General features: G+C 40.1%; 1 protein-coding gene across 9 annotated transcripts in view; it reads left to right on the forward strand.

Annotated features, from left to right (window-relative positions):
- Positions 1-16,483, forward strand: part of DLGAP1 (DLG associated protein 1) — a 554,365-nt gene extending 537,882 nt beyond the window's left edge. For 8 of the 9 annotated variants that reach the window (XM_061596062.1, XM_061596069.1, XM_061596065.1 and 5 more), the window contains 3 exons: positions 7,061-7,152; positions 11,684-11,836; positions 15,534-16,483. In XM_061596062.1, coding sequence (XP_061452046.1) covers positions 7,061-7,152; positions 11,684-11,836; positions 15,534-15,743 — 455 coding nt within the window. In that variant the 3' untranslated portion in view covers positions 15,744-16,483. The remainder of the gene's footprint in view (positions 1-7,060; positions 7,153-11,683; positions 11,837-15,533) is intronic. The other variant, XM_061596071.1, reaches the window with a different exon arrangement.
- The last annotated feature ends 229 nt before the right edge of the window (positions 16,484-16,712 follow it).

The raw sequence follows: 16,712 nt of genomic DNA on the forward strand, positions 1-16,712 counted from the left end.
TTTTGTGTTTGAAAAATTGGGAAAGAATCGGGAGGGGGGAGTCCCATTTTTTCCAGTTTTTCCCCCCAGGCCTTTACATCTCTAGCTGTGGCATGCTCCAAACAGCAGCAGGTAAGTTATGGAAAAGATGGAAGGGTTACATTTCCCCAGAAACTTAATAATGTAATTTCCAGGAATTAATTTAGTAGGCAACATGGACCCCCCCCCCAAGATGTTGTTGGACTATAACTCCCATCATTCCTGACCATCATTAGCCATGCTGGCTGAGGCTGATGGGAGCTGGACTCCAACAACATCTGAAGGGTACCATGTTGGCTACCCATGCAAGTAGCTGAAGGGAGGTCATCTACATCCTCTGTTAGGAAATAGCAGCAGCCCCATTCCTCACATAAAAACAATGCTGTCTGGAAAGGCCCATATTTGAAGAGAGTTAAAGCATCCACTACTTGCAACTAGAGTTTGTGTTGCTTCCTGCCAGCACTGTCTGTTTGACAGGACAGCAGTTTCTAATCCAAGTAAGCCAAACGAAAGTATATGGTAAAGCCCAGCATAAACAGATGAAATGTCTGTTGTTTTAAACTCTAGCATGATGCACAAATTATGCTGAAGTTGTGGAGAGGGGTGTTAGCAGACCCACAAATGACTGTTGGGGCTTCAGAATGGCTGAAGGTTTAACTGGTCCGAGAATAAACTAATGAGAAATCTGCAGAGACTGAAGTTTCCTCCACATCCTGGCAGCTGAGAGCAGTTGCTTCCCCCACTCCTTGAAGTAAGATGATACAAGCTTTCCCCAGACAATGCTCCCTTGTATAGAACAGCTGTCTGGAGGAGATGGCTCAGGGCTGCTTGACAGAGGCTTGTATGTTACATAGACACGTTTGGTATTATCTAGCTCGGAATGAAACTGTCAGATGGGACTGAATGTTTCTAGTTAGGAATGCAATTTGCTGCTGCGCATAAAATACAAGCTAGACTGTCAGTGGGTCTCCAGGCTGAATCAATAACAGCAGGAGATATTTCTTTAGCTAATTATGCACAAGTAGTATTATATTAAAATGTGTTACTTTCCTCTAAATGTGTGTAACAGGAGCTTATCTGTAACAGGAGCAGTGAGCAAATTAAAGCCAAGGCTGAGCACAGGTCAGTGCTCATTACAATCAAGCTCAAACTGCCACATCTGTACAAGAGCACGTATCCACCCCCTGGGATTTTCTGTATGAAAAAGTGTGAAGCTTTACAAATGATTAGATTAAAAGGGAGGAGGGATTCTTGATACAAGAAAGTGTGCACAGTAGCTACACACACATTTAAAGGCTGAAATCCTTGCTAATCGGCTGTTTGGCACAGAAGAGGGAGCAGGGGAGAGGAAAGCTGAAAGTAGCATCTTGAACAGCTGATCATCAGCTTTGTTGAAAGGTGTACACACACACACAGCTGTTGGACTGGAAAGGAGAACTGCACACAGCACCTGTTTATTACTAGTGCACTTTTCCCCCAACATGAAATCCTGCTGCTTTGTTTGTGTTGGCCCTAATTAAAGTTCCTACCTGATTTCAACATTTCTGGTTGCTAGCCAGGTGTCTTCTAGCTAGAGAGATCCCAGATTAGTTAAATAAGGTTGCAATGCAATATATGTCTACTCAGAAACAAGCTCTATTGGGTTCAGTGGGACTTACTTCCAGGTGAATGTGTATTGGATCGCAGCCTTAGTTAGAACAGAGACTTGGTGCTACTGTGCTTTATTTAGGATGGAGCTTTATATCTTTTTGTTTTTGAGTATCATCTGTATCTAATATATTTAGAGCACCTAATACATAAACCCTGCACTTGACACACACCAATTGCCATTTACTTTTTTAACAGTGATAGCACAATTAGCTTTTTACTTACCTTTTCCTGTTTCCTTTGATTCACTCTGATACCTTTTTTGAACCACCCACACTAGTGAAGCCTATATAGCAGATCCTCCATTCTACCCAAAATTACTACAGACTTGAGCCTTCCACCATGCTCAGCAACTTCAGTTTCTCTCCCTCCACAATTACCCAAGTTCTTTTTTGTTGGTTCCTTGATGTGCAGCCTGATTAGGCCTTTGATCCCATCCCCTGTTGGTGAGAGAGACATGTTTAGAGAGGGGTGGAAAGATGAAGGAGTCAGAGGGCACACATTTTAACAATGGAAAGCAGAGGGAAATACAGAAGTGGGAAGTAGCCGGGTGATTGCCTGGGAAGGAATGTCAACTGTGTGCTGGTTGTTCTATCTTCTGGGGTGTCCCTCAACTCACAGAACCTGGATTCTGTGCAGTGATAGGTCTGTTCCAATTAGTTTCAGCAGGGCACACTCTCATTTTCTGTGCTAGGTGGGATTATTGTGATCTGGGTAGGGTTGCTGGCACCCAGAGCTTCAGCAGGGGTATGGGGCAATTAAAATGGTCTACCCCCAGAAGGAGGATAGAAGTAATTAATTTCTTGGTGGCTCTTGGAGATTTTCCTGTCACCTTGGCAGGCAATTCTGTTGAAGCCCTGCTTGACCTCTGGAATGGGCAAATGTCCCAGACAGTTCACACAATAATTCCTGAGTGCCCTTCTCTACTTAGAAGAGCAAACAAGTTTCCTGGTTTTCAGGTGATCTGGGACTGATGAAAGTATGGGGGCAACAGCTAGAGCAACACTGAGAGAAGCCTCAGAATGATTCCACCTGAATGCAGACTTGAATCCCTTTGAAAGCCTATTCCATAGATGTGATGGTGGCAAAGAAATTGAATTTCTCTGCCATCAGAATCATCCAATGGAGCTTTTTTTAGGGTGGTAAAAGACTTGCTACATCTTGGTCTATGAGATGTAATGAAGACCATTTGATACCCCCTTGTGATCACTTTGCAGATAATATTGCACATAACCATGGCAACTTGGATTACTGGTTTATAATAGCTGCCATGGTGGCCAAATTTTTTGTCATTTTAAAAACCTCCCTAAAACTCACCACACTGGATCATTTCCAGGGTTCCATTCTGAGGCAAGGTCCTTGAGGATGTGATGGTGTCTCAGCTCCAGCTGTTCCTGGATGAGACAGATAGTCTCAACCCACTTCAGTCTGACTTCAGACCAATTGGTAGATGATCTATGCTGAGAACTGGGCAATAGAAGCATATCCCTAGAAAGAGGAGGAGGAGGGGCCACAACTCAGTGGAAAATCACATGGTTTGCATGCCACCACCATGTTCAGTTCATGGCATCTCCAGGTAAGGCAGGGAAAGTCTCTTGTCTGAAATCATGCTGATCCACTGTGAGTCAGTTTAAACCAGGGATGGGCAAAAGGTAGGTAAGGCTCTACAGGTAGATCTCTAGACATTTTGCATTAGATTACCAAGAATGTCTGACTCCCAGTTGTTTAACAATAGCAACAACTGTGTTGTTGGGTTTTATAAATTAGGCTGCTGTAACCAAACAAGCTGGGGATGGGGCAATGACCAGGAATGGAGATTCATACATCAGGACTGTGAGCAGGACAGTTATGATACTGCAGCCAAGCTCCTGGGCGGAGCAAGTGCCAAAGGTGCTTTGTTCCATCTGTCTAAGTGTCTGTCTGTCCCTCTTTCTTAATCCACTACTTTGCACTTGACTCAAGCTGGTGAACTCAGAATTCTAGAGAAGGCAAAATGGATCCCACTAGCTTGAAGACTGGCCACTCCTGATTGAGACAATACTGATCTAGATTGATCGGTATCAGGGAGCTTCCTATGTACAGGACAGCCTCAGCATTCAGTTCATAATCGGCTGGAATGCTATCTTAAACTAGTCACTGAACAGACTGGGGATCAAGGCATTCTTTTTCTTCACCCCCTCGTCCTATGGTTTTGGAATAGATTATGCTAATCAAGTTTAATCCATTATTGTTCAACAAAGTATAACTAACACTGCTCCACCAAACAATGTGGTTTCAAGCAACTTGTCTTACCAGTACAAACACCTGAGCAATTTTGGTTTTATACAACATTCTCTCCTGAGGCAAAGTTGAGAGACAGCCTGCATCCAATTCCTCCCCCCCCCATCCTGCCCTTTCAGTCCTTGAAGTGTCAGATGGCCCAGCTCCAGCTGAGGCAGCTGTTCTGAAGTAGAAGCAGTGGGAAGAGTTTTCCTAAGAATAGGAACCACATGAAAGCTCTCAGAGTAACTCCTCCCCACTATTGAAGGCTCTTTTCAGTTGAGTGGTTTGCACATTAGGATGAATAAAGGACTAGACACACCAAGGGGTACATTTTCACCACAGTGCACAGGGAATTAGACACGCAACCCTTACAAACAATAATGGTAGCTGTGTGTAGAATACCCTGAGCAGCACAGTGGATATATTCCACTTAAATCTTCTAGTTCACAGTTGTCCAGGGCTAGGAAGCAAACTGAAAAGGCTGGTCTCTGCTTGCATGTGCCTAGAATTTTTTTCTGCGTTTCTTCCTGAGGAAGGACTGTAACAGTGCTTCCTGCTCACACTTCACACATTTAATGTTTGATGTTTACTTAAATTGTCTCAGTGTTGCTGCACTGGGCTAAAAGCAGCTTAATTTTGCTACACTGGGCTAAAAATGTGCTTTAAATACTGGATTTATGCTTGCATATTTAGCCTTACTAAAAGGCTTGCAAGTGCAGCCTAGTTTTCCTGTCTGTGTGGAGTTCTTTATTTTTCTATTGCAAGGGAATACTAGAGTTTTCTATTTTAAATTTGTAATTTTTCCACATACAAAGACTTGGAGCTAGGCTGCACCAGATGTGGGCCCCCCAAAATCTGACCTTTACTCAAAAGTATAGGGCACATATTTGGGGGAGAAACCAGCCCCAGATGTTTGCCATCTTGAACAGCCATAGCAGTTGCAGTCAAAGGGGTTTCCTCCAAGATCTCCAGCATCTTCTGCAGTTTTGCTAGGCAAATCTGCATTCAGTTTCCTCAGTCATCTCTTACTCATGGTGGAGTTCTTCCCAAAGTGAACATTTGGAATGCACACACAGAATGTCATCCCTGAGTACAGATACCTTTGTAATAACTCTCAAGCTCAGTGATGCAGTAGAAAATTTGGAAGTTTAGGAGCTCACAGCCTCCATAGCCACATTTCCAAGGAAAATCTATAGCTAGGTCCCCAAGCAGAGTACAAAGATGCAGGAAGCTGTGTTGATCAGTTTTTATATATCTATAGCCATCCCTACTCTGAAGAACAGCAATATACAGCATGATACCCAATTGATTAGGATCAGCATAATTGCAATCCTATGAATAGTTAACTGAGAATAAGCTCCATTTAACTTAGTGCGGCGTATTTCAGATTAAATAAATTCAACTTGTAAAATGCATTGCGCTTTAACAATGATATTCAGCCAGCTGAAACACAACCATTTAGGTTATAGTTAAAAGTGAAAATAATCTTGCAAAGAAGTATTATCATTTAAACTGCTAGCATGAAGTAGGAACTCCTTCAAAGAAAATGGAAGAAGTATCCAGCCTCTGAGGGTCTGTCAGTTACCCTGGTGCTCTGGTAGATGACATCATTGATCCTGCACTGAAAAAATCCTGGAGCTGCACTCTCCTGTTTTCACCTCCATTACACCAGTGCTTAAACCAGGGATGTGGAACCCAAGTGCCTTCCAGAAGTTGTTGGACCACAACTACCATCATCCCTGACCCTTGATCATGCTAGCTGAGGACTGCTGGGACTTGTAGCCCAAGAACATCTGGAGGTCCAGAGGTTCCACACCTCTGGCTTAAGCCCTATTTCTCATTTTATTTGTTAGTGGCATTTTAGTGGTACATGTATAACATTTTCTAGCCAGAGAGAATTTCACTTCACCATCTGAATCCCCATCTAAATGTAATATATGCAACATGTTGTCCACAATGAGCACATATTCTGGAATCAGATAGTGAAGCACATTTACTTGGATACTAATGTTCCTTTTGTGGATAGAACAGAGTTCATGTTAATGGAACACGGGGACGAGGTACTTCGATGCAGGAAACTGCAAATGGAAAGGAGACTTACTCCCTCCCTTATAAGAACAGAGGAGCAACTTTGGAACCAAAATAGTGTATCCACTACATTGTTCATAAGTCATGGTTTCATAGACAACCCTGAATTTTCCTTCAGAGATCTATTTAGCTTGGCATTGTACAAATACACTAATAAACAAAAGTTAGTGTACATGCCAAGCCAAACAGATTTCTGAAACTGATAAGAATCCAGGCAATAAAGGGTGGGTGTGGGAATACTGTTGATACTCGTACAAATAAAAATGAAACAAAGATCCTTATTAATTCAAGTAGTTCTAGATTTAATATTTTATATCCCTCAGACTGTTACAGTATTCTGATGCCAAAGGAACATAAATGTTAACACTGCAGAATCATCTGTGATATGTGGCACCTCTGTGTTACTCCTACCTAGGATTCATTCTAAAATATGTGATTGGGAAGTGGGAGGCAGTTGGAAAGTGTTGAAATGGCGGTTGAAGTTCATAATATGGGTCATTTTTATAGGTGATGCTTCTGCATTTTCCATATTAGGTAAATTGAATGGGAAGGGGAGAGAGAACCTGCACTGACTCATGTTTCAGTATAATTTCTGCAGTGTTTATGTGAACCACTAATTTGTCTACTGCGTAAACTTTACCCAGGAAGGACTTTTGGGGGGGTTTCTATTAGCAGACTCCAGACCGTACATGAAAAACAGCTGAATTCTTGGCTGCTTCTATTAAAATATGTAGCAAGTTGAAAGCAGAATATATAGTTACTCTCAGTCAATAGCAGTTTATCTGCATATGATACTCTGGTTGGCTCTGAAGATTTTGTGTTACTGGTCTGTAGACTGTATACACATAATAAAATTGATTTATTGTAATAATTAACTTATGTTGGCGGGAATGTATGGCCAGTTTTTAAATGGTCCCTGGATGTTTGGCAGTAGCACTACTTCTGCAAATGGCTTTGCACCAATAGCAGCATTTCCAACACTTGTTTATGTGGCTGCACCACAGTAGTGCCTGTCAGCTTTTTCTCATTTTTTTTTCTTTTCAAGTTCTAGGTAAAATTCGAACAGCAGTTGGCAGTGCACAGCTTCTCATGGCCCAGAAATTTTACCAGTTCAGAGAACTGTGTGAAGAAAATCTGGTATGTAGCATGTATCATGGACACAATCTGATCACCTTAATGAGATTCAGACATCAACACTGTGTGCATACAAATAGATAGAAGGCTTTCCTACAGGCTGTATATGTAATTTGATTACAATGAATGGCTTTCTTGTTTCTATTGGCTTTTTAACTTATACGACATACTGCAGCCATGCTTTTCTTTGCAACCATGAAATCTAAAGGTATGGTCTAGTAATGGGAACTAAGAAACACAATATTTTCCTTTCATAAAATTTGCCATTTTACACCCTGATCCTAAAGAGTTCTCCTAAGTGATATTAGGAACACCTTTTACTCTGGGTTCATAAGTGACATTATTTCTGTCTCACAGCATTTCTGTGTGATTGTGAATAATTCTCATACAACATACCTATCAGAGATTCATTTGACTGAGGGGATGGCTGAAAGAAAAATCTACAGCTAATGCTTGATGTCACAGATGGATTGTAGCAGTATGAAAAAAAGTGAGTTGCGTCAGGAATTAAACAAGAGGAGCAACTGCCATGTGAATGTAAAATCCAAGACCCCCTATAAAACAGTAATAGTTGATTAGTTTGTTTGGCCTTGCACTTTAGTGAAAAAAGAATTGGGGGGCACACACAGTCCTGCTTGGTCAGCATACAGAGAATAAATAATTGTACAGGTCTAGTGGAGACTAGCCATATCTATTTCTTCCTCCATCATGCCACCTGAGCACCATGGTTCTCCACATGTGCTCCATTGCCACCAGAACTGTATTTCCAAAGCAGAACTCTCTCCCTCTCACTGCTGCCTGGTGCAGTCATTTTTAGCCACTTTACAGCACAATCATAACATAAGAAAAGTTGGATCAGGCCAGTATCTCATCTAGTCCAGCATTCTGTTCTCACAGTGGCCAACCCAATGCCGGTGGGAAGCCGCAAGCAGGACCCGAGCACAAGAGCACTCTCCTCTTCTGCCTTTTCCAGCAACTGGCATTCAAAAGCGTACAGCCTCCAACCATGGAGGCAAAGTGTAGCCATCACGGCTAGTAGCTCTTGATAGCCTTCTCCTCCATATATTTGTCTAATCCTCTTTTAAAGCCATCCAAGTTGGTGGCCATCACTGCCTCCTGTGGAAGTGAATTCCATAGTTTAACTATACACTGTGTAAAGAAGTAAAAAAAATGTGTCTGTCATGAATCTTCCAACATTCCGCTTCATTGGATCACCCCAAGGTCTAGTGTCATCCAAGGCACGTCTGCTCAGAAGCGAGTCCCACTGCATTCATTGGGATTTACTCCCAAATAAGTTTTGGAGGTTTAGGCTGCAATCCAATACACACTTACCTGGGAGTAAGTCCCATTGAAGCTTACTTCTGAGTAAACATGTATTGGATTGCAGCCTTAGTCTGGCTTTACTTAATGGCAAGTGGAGACACAGAAGGAGGACACAGCACCATACCTTGCACTGGAACATTCAGCCCCTCACTCCTGCTTTAAGGTACTGACCTGGCCACAAGCAACTCTTGGCAGAAGCAGGAGTAACATTACATACATCAAGACATGGGGAAGGAAAGGGCACCGCTTAGAGCAGGGGTGGGGAATCTGTGGCCCTCTAGAAGTTTTAAGATTACCACTCCCATCATCCCTGGCCATTGGCCATGCTAAATGGGGTGGTTGATGGGACAACACCTGGACAGTCAACATCTAGAGGGCCACGAGGCCCCCCAACCTGCACTAGAGTGAACACTCCAGCTGTGCTGTAGCAAATAGAGAGAGTAGCAGCACCTGACACCAGAGTGGCCTGGCAGGGAAAGGTTATACTGGCTTCCACTGCAAGAGCATTGTGACCTGAACCTGATGTCTGTTCAGACATCAAAAAGGACCATACCACTTGCAATCGTATGACAGTATAAATATGTCCCAGTTCAAACACAATATTCAGTGCATTTTAGCCACTGAGACAGAGCCTCAGGCTCACATGCTGCCTCATCTCTCCTCCCTTCACGAGCTCTGATTCCTTCATTGCCTTACATCTTCCTGATTGGGCAAACCATTGTTTGCTATTATATTAAAACTGAGCAAACTATTGTTTGGATATAACAGCAAAAGTAACTTCAGAATTGCACCTAATAACAACACATGTTCTATTTTGGTTTTTTATTAGAGAGGAAGTGCTTGAAGCTTTTCACCCATATGAGCTTTTACTGGTATGAAATCTTCCAGTAATAAGTCAAGCCATTGGAGCATCTAGCCCAGTGGACACCACTCTCCTGGGGCTCAGGCAGTGGTCTTTCTCAGCCCTGTTATCTGTAGGTAGAGTCGGCCATTTATGCCTCGAGATAACAATAAATTTGTGGGTGATTCATTTGTAATTGATTTTACTCTCTACATCTGCATACCTGTGAATCAAGACTTTTCTCCCATTATGTCTGTTTGATTAAGAACTTTTCATGAAACACTTATACCTACATAAGCTATTACCAATAATGAATGTCACAATCATGGTCCAGAGACTTTTTTCAGTGATCCCATATGCTTTTATTACTTAGAAGTGTTTTATTGTGACTTCATAATACTCACGAGTAAGATTAGACCAACCAAATTCTACTCTGTGGCTGAGCTTCACTAGCTGCCACAGTACCTCCCCTTTTCTTTACACTCAGGTAGCTGGAGATTCCTATGGATCCACATACAATCAAAATTTTGCTGTTATAGATCTATATATACACATTACTTATTTAATTCAAATAGCTCTTCAAGCTTGGGCACACTCTAACCAAATGTATATATTTCTAAGCCTATTCATTTTTATCAGAGAAAGATAAGCATATTATTAATTTTCTAGCTAAAACGATGCCCTTAATTTTGGCCGTAACATGTGTCTAACACTAGATCTTCTCCATATTATATGAAGTAATTCATCGTCTATACGTGTCTTTATGCATTAGTTGTAGCTAAAAACAGCCAAAAGGAAAAATTTTAGTCAGGAATTAATGATTTCAGATATATCAGAAACAATACTCTGAGATAGCATAGGTGCCATCGGCCATGACACCATAGTTAATTCATTTTATTCATTTATTTTAAATATTTATAAGCCACCTTTCCGATACAAGCCCACCTAAGGTTGCGAACAGCAACAGTCCTATAAAACACAACAATATGACACTTTCAAAATTAAAATGCAATAAATTATAAACCAGTACAAAACCATTTCCAAGTCACATCAGTAGAACAACACAATAGCAAAACAGAGGTATGTTCAAAAAACACATTGATAAAAGCCTAATGTGGGTTTTAAAACTCTTTGTGAACACTACAACTGAAGAGGTCAAATGTACATCCCTTGGGAGAAAGTTCCACAAGGCAGGAGCAACTATTGAAAAGACCCTGTCACTAATACCTGCCAGTCTAGTTTGTCTTAATAGTGGACCAGTGAGCAGTACCTATGATGCTTATCCTAAAGCACAGACAGGATCCTCTGGGTGGAGGTAGGTTTCGAATACCCTGCTCCTAAAATGTTAAGGGTCAAAACCAATCTTTTTAATTGAGCCTGGAAATGTGCTTGTAAGCACCGCAACTGGTACAGAATTAGTGTAATATTATCTGACCATCTGGCCCCAATGAGCATACAAGCATCTGCATTCTGCACCAGCTGCAGTTTGAGTCATCTTAAAAAGCAGTCCCAAACAAAGCACGTTACAGTAGGCTAGTAAAGTATGACGAAGGATAGGGCAGCATACAGAAATATTACCTAGTGAGTCAAATATCCTTCCTTATAGAATTCTGTTTGAAGAAAGAGTAACTCAGAAGCCTTCTTTGGCTGCACACGCTTACCTGCATGTAGCACAAAAATGTCATTCTTCTCAGTACAGAATCATTCATGCACATCTTCAACATGCTGCTTTCAATCTAGATTTGTTGTAAACCCTGCTGTCCAAACAGGCGGGTGTGGTTACTTGATATATGATTGAAAACCCTCCCCTTGATTAGATTACGTATTTGAAAATCCTCACCTTACGATATTGGCATATGCCCACCCACAGTGTCATTAGGCAGGTGTGAATACATCCCCCATTGCTGAGACTGCCTACATCTGTTTCCAAATGGACACACTGCAGGGTAATGCAGAATCAATCTGCTATGAGCTTTTATTTTCTGAATGAAACCACAGGAAGCACTTTTCAGGGCAAAAAATGTACAATAAGTCTAGCTTGTGAATGGACTAGAAAAAACAAGAACTCAGTCTCCATTGATTCTGGAATAAAACATTGTGTGTATGCAGTCTTAGGTAAACCATCCAGAATTATCTGAAATCCTGACAAACTTTAAACACTCTGACTGTCTTAGTGAACAGAAATGTATAGTTTAGTTAGTATAATTAGCCAATATCGCTAAACCAGGTGAGTCAGATATAGCAGCTCAGAGTCATTAGACAAATATAAAAGTAATCCACCAAAGAACTCTTACAAGTTTTTCCCCACCACCCCCAAAAATGAACAAAATATTTTCCTTCATGCTTTCTTTCTTCTTTTCTGTTGCACAGAATCCCAATGCACATCCGAGACCAGCCTCCCAGGATTTAGCAGGGTTTTGGGATATGCTGCAGTTGTCTATAGAAAATATTAGTATGAAATTTGATGAACTTCATCAGTTAAAGGCCAATAATTGGAAACAGATGGATCCACATGACAAGAAGGTAGAACATTGTCGATTTTGTATGCTTCATTTAAAACCCTGCACAAATACTGGACAGATTAAATAGGCCTCTGCATACGGCAGTGACGTTAAAAACATGAAATGGAGCTCACATCAGATTAATCTCATTGTAAAAGGAAAACAATGTTTACATAATAATCACCTGGGATATTATCTGTAGTATGTTTCAGGCATATTTTTAAGGCAAACTTGTTTCTGTGAACTGAATAATGGGAATGTGCTCATTTGTCTTATTATACTTAACATATAATCATATTAGATAATCAATTGTTGGAAGGACCTGCCTCATATATTGATTCTTAAATTTAAAATAAATATTATAGACAGTACACAGTACTGCCTAGGCTAAGACATCTGTTAACTAATGCATTCTGAAATGTGTCAGCAAGTAAACTAGGGAATTACTGTAATTATCACGGACTTGATAATCAGTCCCCATTCCCATGGATAAATGTATGAGTATTCTCAAAGCGGACCATCATAAAAGTTACATGGTAAACCTCTCATGTTATTGCTCTAATTTGTTTACTTAGAGGAAGACTTCATAACTGGGTTCACCTTATTTATTTAATTCAACACAGTCTAGTTCTGAAACATTAAAGAGAATGGTAAATGAAGGCTCTGCTGTGTTTCCTAGAGTAAGCTGAGTTCTATTTTTATTGTGCTTTGGCACTTTGTTTGTTTTTAACATTTGTGTCATGAGCAGACATTGGTCAAAATGCAGCAAATCTGTTGTCACCATGCACTAGAAGCATCAGTAAGCACTTAGAACATGGGGATCATCCCATCAAACTTATATTAGTATCAATACGAATAGGGACAAATTTAATGTTAATATGAAATAGAAAGATTCAGATGATGCAACAGAAGTAGTGATATGAGCACTGGTAGGCAGAGGTGAAAGAGAAATATGGAAATTTCTGTGTGATTTTTTGTTTTTGTTTCTTTTCTTTTTCTAAAACCCAAAATGGGGAGGGGAGGACATTTTGGAAAGAACTGAAACTCTTTGCTAAAATAATTTCTTCCACAATCAAGTGTAAAATAATGTAATGTTTAAATGAAATATGTAATATACTGCAACCCTTATATACTTAATATTAACTTATCCCCCCAAATTAAGACAGAGGCAAACATATGAAAGAGTCGAGAAGCTTATTTAAACGTGCAAAACTTCATCTTCATAAGGATATGAACAACAAAGAGCAATTCAGAAGCGAGAGCGGTGGGTTCTTCCAGACAAAAATACTATTCAGTCAGGAACAAGTTCCAAATTATCTTTGCCTTTACACAAGGAAATGCAGGAGTTCAGTTTCACAAGCTCTGAACAAGGTCTGGAAGAGGAAGGGCAATTTGCTCTCCCTAGCCCCCTACTTGTATAGGATATTTGAAGCCGCTCTTTCTGATTTTCATAGAATCATAGAATAGTAGAGTTGGAAGGGGCCTATAAGGCCATCAAGTCCAACCCCCTGCGCAATGCAGGAATCCAAATCAAAGCATTCCCGACAGATGGCTAGTTTTGCCTGCAATTACTACATCTATATTGTTCTTTTTAAAAAAAACAAAGGTGGTGCCATTAATACAGCATTCTGATATTGTCATATATTGTTTTTGATCCAAAGGCTATTCACCATCATCAAATAAATACTGCAATCTTTTCCATTTTCCCCCACAACTAAGATTCCGCCCCGCATCAAAAAAAATTTTAAATGTCCATTTCATCAAACATAGGAAGCAGGAAATGTAAGGAGTGTGGAAGGAGCTTGTTTAATGAGATACATGGGTATACCAGGCAGTCTCAAATTTTTTACATGCTACACAGGAACTTTCTTTTGTGATTGACAAACATCATGCTGCATTTTCAAGATAAATAACAATGCAGAACCCCTATAAATGCTCAATAGGAAAAAGAAAGAAGCGATCTGGTATTGATAACTTTCTTGGGAAAGCCAGGTTTCAGGAGAACCTCTCAAAAATTCCAAAAGTACAGTTACTCTTTAAAATGATAGTATTACTGCAAGTTATTTTGTCATTGCAAGTGGCTATATCTTTCATAGACTAAGATACAGTAGAGGCAAACAATTGCCTCTGTGAGTCCCTTACAGGACAGTTCTTTAGATGTCTACTCAGAAGCTCCCATTGATCCTACCATACCAAATCTTTATCATTAGGTGCCAAGTTAAGATAGCACACTAGGCAAACAGTTTGTATTGCTAGTATTGATGGGAAATAAAGGTTCTGTGGAGCACAGTTACCCTGGTGTTGCTAGGTTAATGCTTAGGATCTTAAATTAACTGTTTATCTTCCGTATTTAAAAGACAGATGGACTATACTTGTAAGATTGTTTTTGTATTTGTACTTGCTATCCTTCATCCACGTCTTAACCTTGGGTAAAGAACGTAGATCAGTCTTTGCATGCTGAAGTAATGTAATGTTTTGAACAAATTAAGTTCAATTAAAATGACATTACAGCTCAAGCAATTAAAGCTGTTTTGATCAGCAATGGTAACATTAGAAGCTAGGATGAAATTTGTGTAGTATTAGGGAATAAATAATCCCTTCTTTAAGAAAGTATGAGAAAGATGGAAGGCCATACAGTTTAAACATTAGGATTGCAGACATGAACTTTGTATTGTAGAGTCCTGCAAGTCTAGATGCAACATACATTTTTCTCTCTGAATATATCCATCTGAATTTTTTTTTATAAATATATATATGTATGTATATATATGTATGTATATATAGCATGTGTATATATATCTTTTCTCCTTGTTAATCATATGATCTTTGGATGCCAAAGTAATGATTAATGTATGCTCTCAGAATACCTTTTAAGTAATCCCCACCACTCTTGAGTTTGTAATTAAATTGTTAACTTCTGGTGCTAATTCAGCACAATGCTATGTTTTAACAAGCACTTTTATAGCAATACCCAAAGAGTGTATCATGTTACCAGGTCAGCTACCGCCAAGCACATGTTTTTTACAAAATTCTTGCTGTGATAACTAATATTAGGTTGCTAGTCCATATGATTGTGTGACAATATATCCATAAGTCCTCAGTGTTGTAAGCCCATTTAGTCTTGTGTATGTTTGTTGTATATAAGGGGGGGGGACGCTCATTATTTGTATCTTTTCATACCTATTATATACTATCCTAATATAATGAATTAATATGATTAAGAAATCCCAAGACTCTTATTAACTGTTGGGTGGCGGGTGGCATTCATTGCACAGCGGCTTTCTAAAACCATAGACAATGTATTTATTTAAGCAGCGGTTCTAGTTCTGTTCAAGATGCTCTCATTTCTAATCTTTGGTACCAGGAAGAGAAGTCTAGATTTCCCAGAGGGAACCACAGACAATGTTTAGCAGTGGGAGTTTCTGCCCTTTTCAGCATCAGACGGGTGTAGTTGATGCACCATACCCATGGACATCTAGCACTACTATCAATCCTACCTTCTTTTGCCTTAAGATTATGGGTTTTTTATGAGCCTTTGAATTTAAAAAAGCCAGTTCAATGAAGAAAACAAATGCAGATAAGAAATAAGAAAATGTTAGGTTAAAAAAAAGTATGTTCTAACCACTGACCTATCCTAGTTTGTTTTCTCCCCACCCATCTTTTGTTTTGCTTTCCCCCTGAGAAGCTGTATAATGTCATTAACCTTCTGCTTTGATCAGGAGAGAAGGGCCCCTCCTCCAGTGCCAAAGAAGCCATCGAAAGGTCAGGTGCCACTCATACGGGAACGCTCTTTGGAGAGCTCACAGCGTCAGGAGGCCCGGAAACGGCTAATGGCTGCCAAACGAGCCGCGTCTGTCCGTCAGAACTCAGCCACTGAAAGCGCCGAAAGCATTGAGATTTACATCCCCGAAGCCCAGACCAGGCTATGAAGGGATCCAACCAGGAGGACTCTTAATGGCAAGAAACATCTCTTGTATAATCTGCCCTTCTAGGTCCATGCTCAGAGACACCAATAAGTATTTGTATTCCCTCTCCCTTTATCTCTCTCTTCTCTCCCAATGAAGTAACACTTCTGTGGCGTAGTTGTCAATCATCCAAGAGATTTTCGCTAATTCCCCTTGCTTTCTAAAGGTTTGCCCATGTCAACCTAATGCTTTGTCACATGTACTGATGCTGCCACCTTGCCTCATGTAAAGAGTCCCACAGGCACACAAATGAACTCTCTCTCTCTCTCTCTCTCTGTCACACACACACACACACACACACACACACACACAAACTGTACAGTAGATACACCTGTTAATTCATTCTTGGTCCTTAAAGGTAGCCTGTTATCTAGTGTACAGCAATATTCAATTATATGGTATTTTGGAAATTCAGTATTGCAGGGTAAACCTTTAGGATTCTGTTGTCTTCCTAATTAATGATGAAAGGAGATCTAGCTCAGAATCCCTTCTTGATATGACTATTATTTTTTTAAAAAGATGGCGCACATTATTTCATTCCTAAGAATCGTACCTTCTCACCTGACAGATTGGAAGGAGATGGAGAGATAGGCATGCTGCAATAAAAGTTGAACATAGTCTTTCAGATGAAATGTAAATGATCCTATGAAGAACTGCAGCTGTACAAACTGCCTTGTTTTTATTTCCTCAGTCTTGCTTTCAAATCTTTTTTTGATCAGCAGAAGATTGTAAAATCAATCTTCCAAGGAAATAAACTATTTTTAAAAGGCAATAAAAAGAAAGGTTAGATGCAAAGATGAATGAAGGTTAATTTAAAGGAATATTTTTGTCCAAACAACTATTCTGAATTTTAAAGATTGTACTATATTGTCCATTCCTATGGTAATGTATGGATTACATCAGGTTAACAAGGATGGGGGGGACAAACGTAGC

The sequence above is a fragment of the Rhineura floridana genome, chromosome 1, assembly GCF_030035675.1.
Source record: "Rhineura floridana isolate rRhiFlo1 chromosome 1, rRhiFlo1.hap2, whole genome shotgun sequence".
In the NCBI taxonomy this organism is placed as follows: domain Eukaryota; kingdom Metazoa; phylum Chordata; class Lepidosauria; order Squamata; family Rhineuridae; genus Rhineura; species Rhineura floridana.